The 19,450-nt window shown below is 44.2% G+C and overlaps 1 protein-coding gene across 3 annotated transcripts in view; it reads left to right on the top strand.

Moving 5' to 3' along the window:
- SIM2 (SIM bHLH transcription factor 2) overlaps nt 1-19,450 on the top strand; it is a 49,549-nt gene that overhangs the window by 10,930 nt on the left and 19,169 nt on the right. For all 3 annotated transcript variants that reach the window (XM_043875481.1, XM_043875480.1, XM_043875483.1), the window contains 4 exons: nt 829-918; nt 8,099-8,207; nt 10,758-10,843; nt 14,098-14,297. In XM_043875481.1, coding sequence (XP_043731416.1) covers nt 829-918; nt 8,099-8,207; nt 10,758-10,843; nt 14,098-14,297 — 485 coding nt within the window. The remainder of the gene's footprint in view (nt 1-828; nt 919-8,098; nt 8,208-10,757; nt 10,844-14,097; nt 14,298-19,450) is intronic.

Genomic DNA, 19,450 nt, shown 5'->3' with positions numbered 1-19,450 from the left:
CCAGCTTTATTGCTTTTCTTTGGTTCTGGATCTAAAATATGAATGGGTAAATAAAATGCAGTTTCCTTTTTCAAAAATAATTTAGTCCCTTTATCCTTGCCACACATAAATGCAATCATTACCTTTCATTTAACTTAATTATGTCTTATAATTTTACTTTATTTTTTTCAGGGCTAGCCAGCTTTGGCAAAAATCAGAATATCCTTTGGGTGGTTTTAATTGTTCAGAAATTGATGCTTCTTCTCCCTGAATTTTGCAAAGGTCGTTTGATCTCTTGCAAATTCTGAATAATTAATTCTGTAGACATAGTCTGTTAAAAATAACTGGGTATTTTCTTTTATTTTCTGGGGAGTGGGAGTGTTCAGAATTTATTATTCAAATGGTACTTAGGGATAACTAGAAAACTGTGGCAAATAAAGCATATGTTCTAGTGGTTTAAACGGCTGCCAATTATGACATAAAATGGTCTATACAGTGGTAGATTTTCCCCTAAGTACCATAGGACTCCGGATTTGTGCTAAGTGCTAAAATAACCCCAACAATAAAGCTACTACGTTTAAACTGAGCTTGATAGGAATTCTCAAATGTTTTGCATGATTTTTGTGATGTAGATGTAAGACTGTTTTTAAAGTCCTTTTAAAGTATTTGAGAGCCTGGCTGGGGAACGAAACATAACGTCTGTCTCACGGCTCCAGGGCTCCATTTTTACATTTAACCATATACGTTGATTATAATATTTTACACATTGCTCCATCCCACTGACCGTATGATGACCAGCTTTAACTCTAACATTTATCGTCTCTTACCCTGCTGCTTTTTCTTTTACAGACTTTGGATGGATTTGTTTTTGTGGTAGCATCTGATGGCAAAATCATGTATATTTCGGAAACAGCTTCTGTACATTTAGGCTTGTCCCAGGTGGGTATCATCTAATTTTATGTACAATTAAAATAATAAATTAAGCGTTGGCGGATCTTGACAGCCTTACCCAACTTGAAAATGAGTCTGTCCAAGAGTCTGCTTTTGTGTATGAACCTAATCCAAAATTGCAAAATCGTTTTCTTTTTTTTTTTTCCCCGCCGGCAGGCTAGGTTTTTCTTCTCCGTGTTACGTTTCACTTTTCCACTTTCTTTTTCCTTTGGGGCTAATGCCTAGTAATATCTTTGCAACAGTCAGCTTTGTCTGTTAGCCTGGACTCTGCTCATACTGTAAAGCTCTCTGCCCCTAACAAGAACTTCACAAAGGGAGATTTTTCAGTGCACGCTCGATGGTCTACATGTGGTATTGTGAGTTGCTATGAAAGAGAGAGGCAAGCTGATGTAGAACATGGATTTTATGCAGAATGTGCTTTGGGGAGAGAGAAAAGGGGGGTAGATTTATGAGTGTTCACGTGGAATTCAGGGTAATTTTTCCTGAGTTTTTCCAGCTCAGTGGTCGTTTCAGTAAAGCATTTTATATGCTTGTGATAGAAACTCATAAAACTCAGTTTACTACTATTTTTTTGCACAGCGAAGTCCTGGTTTCTTTAGAACATTTGAATATTACCTATTTTTCTGGAACCGTCTTCTAAAAAGGAGGTCATTCCCTAGAGGAGAGAGGGGCACTCGATTTTATCTGTCCTGTCAAGCCAAGGGTTTGGTGGAGGATTTGGCTGCTGTCTGGGCTGTGGCCAGTCTGGATGGCGGGGGAGTCTACTGATGGTTGCCCATCCACATTTCTGATTTAACAAGCCTGGATCATGGTTCTAAGAGTCACACTGTTTAATACATGTAGGGGCTAAATGTTTCTTTACATTGTGAGTGATCGGAGTGCTTTTTTTCATTACAACTGAAGACACACTAGAATTAATTAGATACAGGAAATGGGCTCCCAGGAGGCGTATGAATAATCTGTGTTGCACCACTCTCCTCCTGTAGTTAAGCCAAAGTAAAACATGCCAATTAAAGTGGCTTGAGTTTTCTCATTGAAAAACAGAATTACCAATTTGGAAACCTGCATCTGGTGTTGTATTTTTTTTTTTTTTCTTCTGCCAAGATGTTTCTTAAACTTTCCATTTGTTTACAGCCTTCTTTCCCAGTGGATGGACATCCTTACCCAGGTCCAAGGGGGTTTCTGTACCTGTGTATTTCTTCTGCAGAGTCTTCTAAAATGAATCACATATTAAAATTGTTCAGCATTTTCTGTTTTCTTCCTCTTCTCTTCTTTTATGATAGCAGGCCTCCCAGATAAGATTTAATAAGGCTTGACTCTTTCACCTATGTGACTCGTGGGATTAGTGTACTTGTAGAATGGGAAACACTATCGGAAATATGAAGTTTTCTCTTTTTATCTTTTCCAGGGTTGTTATTCTCTGAATTTGCACCTTATTAATCTCTGAATGGTTAGAATTATTTAAGACCCTTTAGTTGGACCCAGCCTGGCTTCTACTTCTGACTTGATCTGTGGCTGAGTGCCTGTGATCAGATTTCTTAACATTTTAAATGTAACTTAATAATAACTTATGATTAGCCTTATAATAATGTCACAAACAAGACAAAACATTTCACATACTTTTTTAAAATTTTATTTTTAATTGGAGAATAATTGCTTTACAGTATTGTGCTGATTTTTGCCATATAACGTGAATCAGCAATAAGTATACATGTCACCTCCCTCTTGAACCTCCTTCCCACCCCCACCCATTTCACATACTTTAAAAATGACTGGCCAAATATACTTTAAAGTGGATAGAGTCATTTTTACTGAATATTAAATTCAGATCTGAGCTCCCTAGCAGCCAAAGCAAAAAGGAAATGCGTTTAGTTATATGGTTTTCTTTGTCTGACAAGGGTTGGCAGTTGACCTCTCTGAACCATAACTTAAATAAGAAAGTAACGCCTATTGTACCGCTTCTCTAGGATCATGGTGAAAATCATACCAAAGGCCCGCCTTGTGTGATTTATAAACTATAGGGAGCTACACAGAAGCCAGGCGGTATCACAGCTAGAACTGCACTTCAATTAGCACCCTTTGGTGGGCACATATTAGGGATACTTAGTCATGGGAAGTGTCCTGACACATCATAAGGCTGTATGTACATACCGCAGGGCATTCCAGTTCATTCCATCAGGCTGTTCTGTCTGGCATCCTATATCCCTCTGTCATTTTTCTCTTTTCACGTGGGAAATAAAAATGATCGTTTTTGAACACGATAATTAAAAATGACCAAAATATTGGCTAGGTAACAAACACAGCTCGTGTTCATGATAAACGCCACAAATGGAAATCTAATCAGAATCACAATTTAAACTATATTTCCTCTCAGTCATAATGCAGATGTAAAAGTTTGTATATCATAATTTTGAAAGGGGAGGGAGTTAGATACTACCATTTTCCAAGAAAACTGTAGAGATGCCTTTTGTCTGTATGTTGCCTAGAGAAGTGTCCATTTCAAGTAAGTCAAACTGACCGTCTCTGAGACTGGCTGATTTTTTTCTGGTCTCCTGGCGGGACTATCCCAGTGTCAGCCTCCAGCTACAAAAACACTTTCCTGGCGACGTCTGGGGAGTGTTTCATGGTGAACTGTTTAAATAAGCAACAACAAACTCCCCTCAAATCTACCTCCTGTTCACGATTAACTCTGCAGAAGGAAATCTAGGCCAAATCACAAACTGTATTTTTTTCTGTCTTCTTAAATAGTAAAATAAGGTACTGAAAAGAATGTCAAACACCCAACTTCTCTTAAAAAAATGTTTGCACCTTTTGGATTGTTTTATTAGTGGTAACAAATCAGACAAGTATATCAAACATGAAAACTTAAATTAAAATAGGCCTCAAGATTTTTTAAATCACCAGAGATAAAAGTGTTGATAAAATTTTACCCACTAGTCGAGAGTAACCTTTTAAAAAGGTTTTCTGATGAATAAGGGTGATAATAGCTTATATTTACACTACGCCCTCTGTGTTCCCAGAAGTTTCAGTTATTCTCAATAATAATCTCTCTTTAAGTAAGGACATCTTTCACCTTAATTCGGGGGTTAAAGTCTATGTTAGCAGCTTCTAGGAAACATAAACTCCTAGGTTTGCCATAATAGTGTGATAATTTGTAGCAAAGTGGTTTTTTTTTAATCTACACTATCTAAATAACTCTGAATTATCTGAGAGTATAAAAATGATGATGTGTTAATAAACCCATCCCAGTTCAAAGCCTTTTATTGAACTTTTTAAAAAGCACATACTGGAATAAGTCTACTTCATTTGGCAGAGTTTATTCATTTATTTTTGCTTTGGAATTAGTAAATGTGGCCATCCTTGCTGTCAGACTTTGGTACCAAAAAAATGACAGAGAGAACCCCAAAATTCAAATTGTCTCCTCAGCCCATAATTCAAGTGTTGGGGGGAAAAAGTCAGGCTTCGACTTGTAAGTTCTGTTTGGTATATGCCACACTCATAATCCAAAATAATTCGTGAAGACAAAATTACATCTGCTTGGAAGAGGTAGAGTTGAGGAAGCACTCTTTATCCGCCAAGTTTATTAAATGATTTAGTTTCACGGCTTTTTGATTAATTAACTTACATTTGAAGCAGGAAAAAAGCCTTGCATACCTGCTGTGTATTTCTTCAAACATTTTAAAGTATCCTTTTGGTTTAAATTTCCTTACCAAAGTTGCATATGTTATATAACATCTAGGTAACTAACATGCATTCTTACATAATATAGATACATATGAAATAGCTGTTCATGAGCTACATAAAGGAAAATGTAGTATTTGAGAGTGTGGCCGGAAGCACAACTGTAAAAATAACCATGGTGTTGTTTGGAGCCGTAAGACTTAATCCTTTCACTTTTGAAATAAAGAGAAAGAACAGCGTTTAATGTTTGTTGACATAACTTGAACTCTGAAACCCAAACCATTTTATTTTAAAATGCTTAATTTACCATAGTTAGCAAAACACCCAAAGCAGAGTAATGTGTATTTCCAGAGTACTGGGTGAGTTTCCCCTCCAACCCCAGAATATATCCATTTAGTGCTGTATTTATCATATGTAGTTCTCTTGGCAGGAAGAAAAGCTATTCAGCAAAACATAAAAAAGCTCTTAGTAGGAAAGCAATTCATTTTGTAGTTAGCTGGGTTTTACAAATACTAAAATATCACATTGAGGGTCTGTTTTAATAAGGTTGATGTATGAGAGCTGGGAGTTTTATAAAGACAACCATAATTTTGTTTTCTTTTTTCTGGTGAGGTAGTCACATTTCTTTCAACATTCAAAAGCACGAATAGATATCTCAATACAGGAAACACCGTGTCAACCATAATTTTGATTCAAGGTCAGCACTGTTTTATCATTCCCAAATTTGTTCTTTAAAAACATTTCCGTGATTTGAAGACTGTTTTACTTCCTAGACAGCCTTAGAGGTTTTATCACGAACCTGAGTGTACAGAAAACCAAGTTTTTTCATTCATGGACTGCACTCTTCTCATTCTCTAAAGGCATGTGATGAGAACAGGCTCTTTGGGAACAGATGAAGCTACTTCAGGGATTAAAACACAAATCAAATCCCTATGAGCCCAGATGCAAGTCTTTTTACAAATGTATGATGTTTCTCTACCAAGGCATCAGTTACTTTTTTCTAAAAACAAACTCTGAACAAACCAGAGTTGTCATTTTTCTCTTAAAAACCCAGGTTAAGGGGAAAATGATAGGCTAACACACACACACACATTCTACTTATTTTTTCATTTTTAAAAATAAGCCACTGGAATTGTGAATCCGTTAAAGAAAAAAAAATAGTTTTCTTATTGATTAGCCTCCATTTTTCTCCACCTGACAGGATCTCTACGGCCGCCCTCAGGAAACAACTGACTTGAGTGTTGCTAGGTTGTTTAAACTTTTTTAAAGATTAACAGGACTGACTTAAAAGAAGGCTATTTCATTTTTACTCTTTTATTTTTAATGAAATCATGTACTAACTTTTTAAAATAAAACTTGGCACAGAGTAGGTTCTTGTCTTTTTTTAATATCTGTGGCTGCGCTGGGTCTTAGTTGCGGCATGCAGGATCTTTAGTTGAAGCATGTGGGATCTAGCTCCCCATCAGGAAATCAGATCCAGTCCCCCTGCACTGGGAGTTCGGGGTCTTAGCCACTGGACCACCAGGAAACCCCTGACAGGGTAACATAGGCAAATATCCTTTTGGGTCATCAGGAAGGTGCCAGGTTGGGGAGGTCGAGAGGGAGGGTTTCTGTAAGCAGATTCTCTCCGTTGCTGTGTATAATATTGGGGAAAACATTCCATGAATGATGCAGAAAATAGAACTGAGAAAACCATTTTTTTAGGGAACAAGATTACTTGGGAGGCCAGAAACATAATTTGTTCTGAATAAAAAAACAACTCTTAAACATCTCAACACATTGGAGAAAGTGGATGGGAAGAGTGGGATGAACCCCTTCACCTCTCCGTGGCCCCCTAGTCTGATGATGGCCTTGACCCTGATTTGGAACAGTAACTCCCAGGAGAACCTCTCCATTAAACCATTTGCTGGGGCTGCCCGAAGGGGCACCGTCGGGGCTCCCCCTTTTCAGAAGGTCTCTGCTCTGATTAAGAACAGCCACAAAGGGGTGGTTGGGACAAGCCTGCCTTTGCTCTCGGATGGCGCCCTCTCCCCTGGGGGCAGGGCTGAGAAGGTTCCTCAGACCCACCCAAGGTTCTATGCCACCCAAAGGCAGTTGCTCACCGCTCAGCATCTTCCCGCACTGGGCTGGGGGGCTCCCACCGGCTGTAGTAGAAGTACCACCACCGCCCCAGGGGCCCTGACCGATACCAGGTATATTGATTCGCTAACCTGGCCTGCACTGTCAATCTCTGAAAGAGGATCCACCACCACTGCTTGGAAGGCTGCACTGTTGGTGCTAGCTTCTGGAACATTCTATGCTATGGCCCATCTTCTGATGGGGGAGAGGGCACAGGTCCTGAGGATCTCTGTCATCCCCTATTGTGACACTTGTGTTTGGGAGAACAATCCAGAAGTTCTCAAGGTTAGGACCTCTGAGTCATCTCCAGGGACGTCTGTGGAAAGATGGTGACTGTGATACTTTCCTGCGGAGGCCCGTGCCTAAACGCAAAGCTGAGTCTGATCCAGCAGGGACATGGCCTCCAGACCTGTGTGGGCTCCTCCGTGGGGTGTGTCTGGAAGTAGGTGGTGTGTGAATATCAGGGGAGCAGCCCTCAGGTCACATGGCTCACTGGAGTGGTCCACACCCTCCCAGAGGTCACTCAGCCAGCCAGCCACACCCACAAGTGGGAGCCATGGGGTTAACACAATGACCCTGGACCAGACACATTTCTGGCCATGTGAAAGAGGCCATGTGAAAGAGGTGGTCCCAGGGGAAGGATCTTGTTGGGGGCAGTTGTCCTTAATCAAAGGGAGCCCCCAAGTTTCCCCTCTCAGTCCCTGAGGGCAGGAGCTGTCTGCTCTGGACGTCTCCTGGCCACCCATCCCCGAGGGCAGCAGGTCAAGGATGGGCCTGGCTCTGGCCTGATTTTTCTTTTTTTTCACGATTTATTTATTTATTTAATGCTGGGTCTTCATTGCTGTGTGCAGGCTTCTTGCTGCAGTAGCTTCTCTTGCTGTGGAGAATAGGCTCTAGAGCACCCGCTCAATAGTCGTGGGCTTAGTTGCTCTGAGGCATGTGGGATCTTCCCAGACCAGGGATCAAACCTGTGTCCCCAGCATTGGCAAACAGGTTCTTAACCTCTGGACCACCAGGGAAGCCCCTCCAGTCTGATTTAAGGCACTTCCCATGTGAAGGATACTGCCCAGGCCAAGAGGGTCCCCCGATCCATGGCGCACCTTTTCCATCCTTCCCTCCACTTCCTCCTGCTCAGGACTCTCCTGGCCTTGTTGGGAGACGGTTGAGCGCTGATTGAGAATAGGCAAATGTTTCTGTCGGGGCGGGGGGCAGTGGGGTGGTTAGGGAGGGCGTGGGTTGTAAGCTGAGATAAGGTCCTGTTTCTCCCTGAAGGGTGCACACCTCTGATACAACTTCACCTCCTCCCTCCCCACCTCCCCAAAGTCCTAGAGAAGATTCCTGACTCTTCCCCCCTTCCTTTCCATGGCAGGTGGAGCTCACGGGCAACAGCATTTATGAGTATATCCATCCTTCGGACCATGATGAGATGACGGCTGTCCTGGCAGCCCACCAGCCTCTTCACCATCACTTGCTCCAAGGTATTTCCTCCAGACGAAAAGAAACCAGAATGAACGCCAGACGATGCTCTTTGTCATGACCTACAGGCTTTGTTTCCCACACTGCCTATCCGGGGTCCCTCCAGCAAACACGCAGTGTCCTCTGAGTAGGAGTTTGCTTTTATGCCTCTGTCCTTTAAAGCAGTACTGCTGATCCCCTTTCATGTGCTGGAGGCTGTGAGAGGTGCAGAGTAGGAGACAGAGAAAAGTGGTCCAAACCTTCCCTCCTAAGGTGCTCCTGGTTTAGAATGCCGACGACCCAGGTCTAGATCTGGGCTTCTTAACCACAGGGTCTGAGGATAAAACTCAGGGAGACCATGAAATTGCATGAGATAATTACATCTTTATTCCCTCTTTAGTTGAGATCTAGTGTTTCCTTGCCTGTAGACTAGACAGCAAGCCATCTTACTATCACTAGTACCTGTGGCTCTGACTACAACAGAAATCACAGGTATTTTCATTTCACGTTGTAGTTGTTGCAGGTATTTAAACATATCGGTTATGCTCACCACTGCTTTGAAATTTCAGGAGTTGAGTCTGTTGCAGGATCTTGTTATTTTATGTGTTACTAAAGTAGCACGTTTATAGTCCACTGTGGTAAGCACCCTTAGAATAGATGTGGTGTGGCTATACCATGGACAATGTGGAACCAGTCTTCACACAAAGGACTCCTTAATTTACAACTGCTCTGAGTGCTAGGAAGACACAGAAAGACGTAATCCAAGAGCCCTGGCCTTGTAATTCCCTCCCATGGCCCAATGAGACCAGCCAGTATGCTGACCAATATGTCACTTGTCTGCTTTGGGCTATCGAATTCCAACGCAGCCAAAATTCCACAGTGAGATAAAATGCCAAAGAAGTGGTGTCAAATGTGATGAGAATGGGGTAGCCAGCCACAGCGGGGAAAAAAATGGGTTCCATTCTTATTGCTTCCTCCTGTGCTGGGTCCTTCTAAGGCTAGGAGGAGAGAACACAGACTAGCACTCTCAGTTTTAAAACCGCTTGCAGATCCAGCTCTGCGGCCCTCCTGTTTTAGCCCCAGAAATAGTCACCATGAGTCTACCAAGGATGGACACTGGTAAGCTGGTTTCTGAGATGAGATGGGGGCTTAATTGTAGCTGTGACCTCTGGTGCTTAAGTCCTTGGAGATGGTCTGGCTGCATAGATGAATAGGAATATGACTCTAAAGAAGTAATTTCTAACAAAATGAGAGCTAGAAGAGCACATTGCTCCTGACTCTAGTGCTTTCACTGTGGAGTTTGTTTAAAGTTGGACAATGACCAATGGAACCTTAAGAGAATCTCTCAGAACGATATGTTGTGTTTGTTTGTTTGTTTTAACTGAAGTATAGCTGGCTCACAATGTTGTATTAGTTTCAGGTGATAGAGTGATTCGGTTTTATATATATTCTTTGTCAGATTCTTTTTCACTACAGGCTTTTACAAGATATTGGATGTGTTATTGTTTTAAAAATCACAGTGTGTTGATTGCAGGGAAGTGGGCTTTCTGCCATTAGCTCTGGTTTCATTTTACCTTCCATGCTTTTAAAAAGTGTTTGGACAATGACAGTAAATGGGAGTTGGGATTATGGCGAGACACATCCAGTTGCCCCGTTGGGTTCACGTCTGAAATGAGCCAACAACACAGGAGGAGCGGGTCTGGGAGAGGTGGGGTCTGTATGGGACTCATTTCCACAGCCAACCAAGTGTTCAAGCTTTGAGGTTCACAAGCAGTTAGTTTTCTCCCCGATTTCTCATCTTTAGAGTTTTCTTTTGCGTCTGAACTGGCTTCATTGTTTTATGGTAATTGTGTGAGACGTGGGGCTCTCCCCAAAACTGTATAATTACTGGGGGTGATGGTCTTTGGACCTGAGCTTGGAAACATGACAGACTGGCTGCCATGTTAAAGGGAAGCTCCCCGGCCCCAGCCTGGGCGGAGGAATTATGGGTAAACGTGAAAGCCCCGCCCACTGGGGGAGTCGGGGGCCTCTGAGGCGACAGGGAGGGGCACAAGGCCTTCCATTCCCCGTGGTAACCTTTCTTTAAAAATTAATTTATTAACCACCACCAAATGGCTGTTTATTTAGAGTGGAATGACCTCGCTCTCACCCGGGGCGAGGACGCTCTGCCGTCCGTGCCCAGAGAGCTGATGTCCGCTCAGTAAGGCGGAGGGTGTTTCCTCAGGTTGTTTAGTCACCTCAGTCGTGTCCGACTGTTTGCGACCCCATGGACTGTGTAGCCCGCCAGGTTCCTCTGTCCATGAAGTTCTCTAGGCAGGATCCTTCTCCAAGGGATCTTCCCAACCCAGGGATCGAACCTGGTTCTGTCTCATTGCAGGTGGATTCTTTACCGTCTGAGCCACCACTTAGGGCCTGGTCACCAGCAAAAGCACTCTGGCTGGGGGTCTGAGCGGTCCCGGGCTGAAGACTCTAGCTGCTGGATCCGGCCCTGAGGGTTTATTGAGAGCCTGGGGATGAAGTCAGGGAAAGCATTGTGGGACAGTTTGCCAATCTAACTTCCTGCCTGCTTTCAGAGTATGAGATCGAGAGGTCATTCTTCCTTCGAATGAAGTGTGTCTTGGCGAAAAGAAACGCTGGCCTGACGTGCAGTGGATACAAGGTACCCAGCCTCGGGGCTCATAGGAGGGAAGGAGGCGGCCGCGGGTCTTCACTGTGCTCTGCGTTTCGCTTCACATTCAGGAATATCTGCAGACAGGAAGGTGTGGGGACCCGAGGGTTCTATACCGCCTAATGTAGAACTTTCTAGGGACACCACTCATAGCAAATGTGAAAGCTGGCGTCTTACGAGGACATCCCAGGCAGGCTGGATTGGGTTGTCTGAGACCAGGAATACGTGGGGCTAAGGGTAGAATTTGACTTTGGCACCTGCAGGTTCTACTCTGCACACAGGGCAGTCCCTCTAGAGTAGCCGCACCTAGTCTTTCTCCAGCCGCAGAGAAAAGGATCCTAAGCCCATCACTCTGGAGCGAAAGGTTGACAGGAGCCTTTTAATTTTTTCAGGCTTTTCATTTTGTATTGGGGTGTAGCCGATTAACAATGTTAGGATAGTTTCAGGTGAACCAGAGAACTGACTCTGCCATTCATATACATGTGTCCCTTCTCCCCCAGACTCCCCTCCCATCCAGGCTGCCACATAACATTGAGCAGAGTTCTTCGTGCTGTACAGTAGGACCTTATTGATTATCCATTTTAAATATGGCAGTGTGTACATGTCCATCCCAAACTCCCTAACTATCCTTTCAGAAAGGAGCCTTTTTGCAGGAGAATTTGTATAAAAGGAGGGAGGGGTGAAGTGAAAAGAGAGGGAATGGTTTTGTGCTTTTGTCCCCTCTTTCTGGAATACCCTTCTCCCCTCCTCCCCATCCCATGGTCTGTTTTTCCCCAGCCTCTCCTCAGCCCACTCCTTTGAGCCTCACTCCTAGCTTCTTCCTTTGACCTTCACCTTATTCTTATTTCATAGTCTGGGCAATGAGTTTCTTATTTGCTGTCCCAGACCCTCAGCCTCAGAGATGGGAGCCTCCAGCACTGCCCTACACACAGAAGCTATACTTCTGGAGACTTGGGCCCTGTGTTGTTTCTGACACTTATTACCATCCGACTGGCTGATCTTAAGTAAAACCCATCACACACCTTGTCCTCAATTTCCTCATCAGTAAAATGGGAGAATAGATTCCATGGGTAATGTTTGTTCCAGCTCCAAAGACTGAGTGCATTTGGGAATACTGGAGGAAAGTTTTTGAAAAGAATATTTTAGCTGCTCATCACTACTGTTAGGATGATCTTGAGCCTTTCAAGATTTTACTGACTGTAACTTATGTAAATGCTTCCAATATTGAGGTTTAAAGCTGTACACATGTTTCTGTTTGACATCTGCAACTCTATAAACACTTTATTCTATACGGTTCTTGGCTGGAACAGTTGTTAATAGAAGGGTTTCTATATAGCCACTCTGAATTTTTGCTTATTGTTGTTGTGCAGTTGCTCAATCATGTCTGACTCTCTGCAACCCTGTGGACTGCAGCATGCCAAGCTTCCCTGTCCTTCATTATCTCCCGGAGTTTGCTCAGACTCATGTCCATTGAGTTGGTGATGCCATCCAACCATCTTCCTCTGTCACACCCTTCTCCTCCTGCCCTCTATCTTTCCCAGCATCAGGGTATTTTCCAATGAGTTGGCTCTTCGCATCAGGTGCCCAAAGTATTGGAACTTCAGCTTCAGCATCAATCCTTCCAATGAATATTTGGTGTTGATTTCCTTTAGGATTGACTGGTTTGATCTCCTTGCTGTCCAAGGGACTCTCAAGAGTCTTCTCCAGTACCACAGTTCTAAAGCATCAATTCTTTGGCACTCTTTGTGATCCAACTCTCACATCTGTACATGACTACTTGGAAAACTATAACTTTGACTATATGGATCTTTGTCAGCAAAGTTGTGTCTCTGGTTCTTAATATGTTGTCTAGGTTTGTCATAGCTTTTCTTCCAAGAAACAAGCATCTTTTAATTTTGCTTATTATGAGTAGAGAAAACCTTAGAGTATAAATAAAGTAAATAGGGACTTCCTTGGTGGTCCAGTAGTTAAGAATCCATCTTCCAGTGCAGGCGATGCAGGTTTGATTCCTGGTCAGGAAACTAAGATGTCACATGCTGCGGGGCAACTAAAGCCACATGCCACAACTAAGACCCAACACAACCAAATAAATAAATATTTCCAAAATATAAAATAACTAAGGTAAAATTTTAAATGAGGGCTTTTTGCACTGAAAGAATTCTTCATTTACTAGAGTGATATAGTGTGTCAAATGATATCAATGTCAAGTTAACAGTTGCCAAGTTCATCCTCATCAGGGGGTGATAAGCATTAAGAATCATTACTGAAGTGAACATTATGGAACAAAAAGTTCAGTTCAGTTCAGTCACTCAGTCATGTCCGACTCTTTGTGACCTCATGGCCAGGCCTCCCTGTCCATCACCAACTTCCGGAGCTTGCTCAAACTCATTGAGTCGATGATGCCATCCAACCATTTCATCCTCTGTCATCCCCTTCTCCTCCTGCCTTCAATCTTTCCCAGCACCAGCATATTTTCCAATGAGTCAGTTCTTCTCATCAGGTGGTCAAACTGTTGGAGCTTCAGCATCAGTCCTTCCAATGAATATTCAGAACTGAGTTCCTTTAGGATTGACTAGTTGGATCTCCTTGCAGTCCAAGGGACTCAAGAGTCTTCTCCAACACCATAGTTTCAAAAGCATCAATACTTCGGCGCTCAGCTTTCTTTATAGTCCAACTTTCACATCCATACAGGACTACTGGAGAAGCCATAGCTTCCCAAAATGTCTTTGTTGTGCCATCTAATTGCAACTTGGCCCTGAGTTAGTGAAAGTGCTAGACAGTCATGTCTGACTCTGCAACTCCATGGACTGTAGTCTGCCAGGCTCCTCTGTTCATGGACTTCTCCAGCCAAGAATACTGGAGTGGGTTGCCATTTCCTTCTCCAGGAGATCTTCCCAACCCATGGGTCAAACCCGAGTCTTCTCCATTGCAGGTGGATTCTTTACCATCTGAGCCACGAGGGAAGCCTGTTAATTATGCTTAAATCCATTCTGTGGTATGTTAAAGTCCCCTCTTATGGAGTTAACCTGAGCATAGTCAATTGCATAAGACAACCCTTATATTTAATTATGATACTGTCTCCTAAGAAAGAAGCAGAGTTCATTTCTTCCAAGCAGTGAATCGGGCATCTGTCAGCATGTTGGCCGCGGGGCTGGATTTGGGGATACTCCAGCTCGCTCCTGAAAGCGAGCAGGCCCAGAGTCAGGAAGAATGGGTATGAGGCTGACCCTGCCTCTGTTTCCCAGGTCATCCATTGCAGCGGCTACTTGAAGATCAGGCAGTATATGCTGGACATGTCCCTGTACGACTCGTGCTACCAGATTGTGGGGCTGGTGGCTGTGGGCCAGTCGCTGCCGCCCAGCGCCATCACTGAGATCAAGCTTCACAGCAACATGTTCATGTTCAGGGCCAGCCTCGACCTGAAGCTGATATTCCTGGATTCCAGGTGAGTCTGGCACCTGCTGCAGCAGAGTTCTGGAAGATTCTGACAGTGGAAACCAGACCCTGGAAGCTACACTATTAAACCAGAATGTAACAAGCAATAAGCCATACTAAGAATGTGTATTAGAGATTTCGTGAATCGAAGTCAAGAATTGAAAGAATTAGTATCGACCTTAATATTCAGGGGTGACTGGCTTCTCCAGCTTATAGATACTTGTTTTATTTGTTTATATTTTCATTATCTCACCAGAGTTTGAACTGGAAGTATGTGTTGTGGGCAGCAGCCTTTTTTTGCAGGCCCATGATGTCAGGATTCTGCCTCATATCTCCGTCAAGTTGGTAGGACGTTAAAACAAACAGAAAGTTTCCATTCTGAGTGGTGTGTGTTGTGGGAGGCCTTCCAGCTCCATCTGGCGGGAAGCCAGGCTCTGACGGTCACCACAGAACTGGGGCAGCAGGCAGAGAGGTGGCCTTTGCCGGGGGAGAGCTGTGGTCTCAGCTTCACAGGCACCTTTCGGGGTCTGGGCTGGGAGGTCACCTCCAGTGGATGGGGACGGGGGAGCTGTAGTGCCCCCAGACTGTTTCCCACTGGGCAAAGCCCAGCAATTTGAGAATCTCTTCTCAGAGAGAGGAGGGAAGATGGACGGGGCAGAGGCACTGACCTGTTGTTTTGCTCGGCCTGGGGGAGCCCACTGGCAGGGGGAGGCCTGAGGGGGGCACTCCCTGGGCTACCGTTTTCTTCATTCACTCGGCTGCCCACATGGCTGTTAGGAAAGACGAAACTAGATGGTAGATGGGAAGTGTTTGTAAAAGGAAAAAACCTGATATACCTGCAAGGTGAGTCATCTTGCTTCCTGGCCTTTTAGATACCTCGGCTGTACAGACAGAAACAAATGGTCAGAGACCCCACTCCTGACTTTTGGTGCATGTAGCTGAGCTTTCTTGGAGAAAAGTTAATATATATATATATATGCACATATGGCACTAGTGTGTGTATATATATATGTACATATGGTAATAGTGGTGAAGAACCCACCTGCCAATGCAGGAGACATAAGAGATGTGGGTTCGATTCCTGGGTCATGAAGATCCTTGGAGGAGGGCATGGCAACCCACTCCAGTATTCTTGTCTGGGGAATCCCGTGGACAGAGAAGCCTGGCAGGCAACAGTCCACGGGGTTGCAGAGTCAGACCCAACTGAAGTGACTTAGCAAGCAGGCATGTGCATATATGTATGTATATATAAATACACATATGTATAGCACATTTTTCCTGTATGTCTTGAAGCTAGGATTTATTGATTTTTTTCCCCACTTCTTTTCTTAAAAGATTTGTTAAAATTTACAATAGTTATAGTGCATGGGCTTAGTAACGCTGAGACGTGTGGGATCTTCCCAAACCATGGATTGAACCCATGTCCCCTGCATTGGCAGGCAGATTCTTAACCACTGGACCACCAGGGAAGTCTTTTTTCCACTTTTAAAACATTGCAGTAAAATATACATAACGTAAACTTGATAATTTTACCCATTCATGGAATAAAAGTAAACTTACTTGGTCAAGGATGGGAGATGAAGACATTAATTAGTTTAGTTCATCGTAAATGCATCTCAGAACCATTCGGAGGTAGAGACATGGCAAGGCATGGCCTTACAGAGTCGTCATCATGCTCCCAGAAACTCTAAGCCTAAGAGGAAACATAACTCCTTGGGGGAAGGATGCCCGCCCTGCTTGGGAGGGCCAGACGCTGCCCGGGGACGTTTTCCTGCAGTAAAGATGGGAGCGCTGCAGGGGAGGAGCCAGGCATGGGGTAGACAGCATGACCGGCGGGGACAGAGCAGCTCTCTCCAGACTTAGGAACCACTTCTAAAAGGGACTTCCTTCCCCGGTGGTCAGGTGATTAAGATTCCACACTCCCAATGCAGGGGGCATGGATTCGATTCCTGGTTGGAGAACTAATATCCCCTCATGCTGCAAAACATAGCCAAAAAAAGACCCCAAAAAAAGTGTACTGCAAGAAAATCCACTGGCCGTGTTTATTATTGTAGAAATTTGGGAGAATACAACAGGTTTCTCCTTTGTTTTATCTCCCACTTTTTCTTCAGTCGTCCTGGGGAAAGCCTCTGAAGCTCAGTGAATTCTCTAGAAGAAGAAAGAGGGGTGTTTCCCCAGAGAAGAGAGTACGGGGTCTTCTGGAGCTGTTCCATCCGTACAGCTCTGACACATGAGGGACAAAGGGAAGGCTTTACAGAAGAGGGTGTGCGACCTTAGCTTAGAGGCCAGCTTCCTCCTGAAGGGACCTCAGATTTTCCTCTGCGGGTTTTCCTCGGCTTCGGGGTGTGAGGGCCAGGCCCGAGTGGGTTGAAAGCAAGGTGGTCATGCCGAGGAAGACCTCCTGTCTCTGCAGGAGCCCAGGAAGCTCTTCTTGCCAAGTACAAGGAAGCTTCAACAAAGTCTTGAGGTGCTTCTGAACCCCAGCCACCCAGGAGGTCCTTAAGATGGTCAGAAACTTGCTGGGAAATTCTTCACACTCTGGCCTTCAGGCGGTTGTAGCAGCTGAAAGGCCACTGGGCTGGGGGACAGAGGAGCCGGCCCAGTGCTGGGTGGGCAGCAGAATGGCCTGGTGGGGTGACGTCAGTTCCTACATCCAAACCCCAGAAGCCACAGAGTGGGGTTGGCCTGAAGCCCAGCAGCTCCAAAGTCACAAGGGCCAGAGTGGTGGGCCTGGTGGAGGGGGCCCGGCCCCCACCCCCCCACCCAGCATAATCCCAGACAAAACTGAACTCGATGTAACCTGAAATTTGGTTCATAGGGGTTTTGTGGTATTTCACTTTGAAACTGTAGCTGGTGCTTTTGCTAAGGATGGGTGAACCCGACGATGTTTGGGGTTTGGCAAATCCCTCTGACAGGTCTTCAGACACTAGAGGGTTGGAAAAAACCAAGAAGGCATGCTGCCAAAGCCTTCCCTTTCCTTTAATTTTTAAAGCCAGTGTGTACTTTGATGAGAAACTTAATACATGTGTTTCTGATTCATTTACACATTTGGGGCCGTTGTTCTGAAACTTTACGTCTAACGGGTCTGGGAAGCCTCTTTCATCCCCACACGGTAGAGATGCCTGGTTTTCTTCTGGGGGGGAGCCAGACGTCTCAATTTTCCTGCCACACAGAGGCAGACTCCGGTGGGACCTGAAGTTCTAGGTGGCCCTCGGACAGGTCCCCCGGGCCCTGAGAGGCTCTGGTCTGTGCAAATTCCCTTTCTACCCACCTTGAGCCCCATCTCCTTCCTGCCCTGGAGGAACACCATGGAAATGTGTACACCAAATAGTGAATGATTCCAGGGAAATATGAGGCTCACAGAGATTTATGACCCGAAGCCCGTGCAGAGCTCAACAGAAAGGGGAGTGGGTTAGGGAATGAAAGTGAGGTCAAATTTCCCCGTTTAATTTACAGCTAGCGTTTCAGATCCGGGCCAGCAGGGCCCCCGGTCCCTGCCACCCTCAGTCCCCACTGACTCTCATGGTGGCCTCACTGTCCTTGGAATCTCCTCTCATCCCCTTCTTTCATCTGTTCTTGAATAGCTGTCACCAAGATGTTGGGGCCACCTGCTCTGGGGACGTGGTTCCCAATACAGTTGCCCAAGGCCTGGGAGTCAGTATCACGGCCACATGCAGTTTTTACCTGCAGGTGGAGCAATCCATGTGCTAGTGATGATGCCACCGTGGGTGCTGGGAGCTACTCTTCTTCAAAGAGCTAAAGTGGGAAAGCTATATGCCTGAGGCTTGATGAAAATAAGAACAAGATAGGGGCCTATAAGCACTGGGAGAGTGTCTCCATTTCCACAGTGAGTTTAAGGCTTGCTTTCAGTCACAACAGTTTGGGATGTTGTTTTACTATTTCTGGGGGCTCTAAGACAGTCCTCCATTGATAAAGAGGCTTCATTGTCTCCATTATTCTCTATATCTCATCTATAGGAATCACCCCATCATAGCATCATCACCCTGAGACCAGCTGTGCCAGTTAACAGTGTCCAGTGTGGACGGGAGGGTTACAAGTTTGCACATGCAATAGGCGAGATGTGAAATCAACCCAAGTGTCCATCATTAGCTGAAAGGATAAACAAAATGTAGTGTCTACATAAAATAGAATATTATGCAACCATAAAAAGGAATGACATTCTGGTAGATGGTACGAATGAACCGTGGCATGAATGAACCGTGAAAGCATGTTAAGTAAAAGAGAAGCCAGACATGAAAGATCAAATATTATATCCCTCCTCTTAAATGAAATTTCTAGAGTAGACAAATTCACAGAGATAGAAAGTAGACTTGCCAGGGACTTGGGGAGGGAAAGTGGGGAATTATTGTTTGATGGATACAGTTTCTGTTCTGGGTGATGAAAAGTTCTAGAAGTGGAAGTGGTGATGGTTATTGTGAATTGTACCCTTTAATATGGTTAAAATGGTAAATTTTATGTTGTGCACATTTTAACTATGATGATTTTTAAAAGATTCACAGTAATTTTTAAAAGGTTCTCTTTCCCAAAAGCCCCAGCGAGTGGGCTCTTTCTCACCTTGGCAGCTTCTCCTGATATTAGTAACAAGTTCACTGTTTTTTTAAAAATACATAATGTATATTTATTTATTAATGTATTTATCCATTTGGCTGCACCGGGTCTTAGTTGTAGCACATGGGATCTTTAGTTGCGGCATGTGGCATCTAGTTCTCTGACCGTGGATGGAACCCAGACCCCCTGCATTGGGAGTGCAGAATCTTTAGCTACTGGACCACGAGGGAAGTCCCAACAAGTTGACTCTTAAATGTCCTCTGATAAGCTTCACCTTGAAAAGGGATACAGTTCTAAGTCATTCCAAATCTTTTTAAGTTTTTAAATTTTTTTTAGCACCTTCTGCAGTTGCTTGCTTAAGGCTATTATTGGAACTCTTAAATATCCCACAGATTTCAGAAAATAACTCCTTTTTATAATTTTATTTATTTTTATTTTTGTCTGCTCTGGGTCTTTGTTGCTGCATGGGCTTTTCTCTACTGGCAAGTGGGAGCTACTCTTAATTGCAGTGAGTGGGCTTCTCATTGCGGGGGCTTATCTTGGTGTGGAGCATGGGCTCTGGGTGTGTGGGCTTCAGACTCTAGTGCACAAGCT

Source organism: Cervus elaphus, chromosome 19, assembly GCF_910594005.1.
Source record: "Cervus elaphus chromosome 19, mCerEla1.1, whole genome shotgun sequence".
In the NCBI taxonomy this organism is placed as follows: domain Eukaryota; kingdom Metazoa; phylum Chordata; class Mammalia; order Artiodactyla; family Cervidae; genus Cervus; species Cervus elaphus.
The sequence above is the reverse complement of the archived record's forward strand: the minus strand, read 5'-3'. Positions and strand labels throughout refer to the sequence as shown.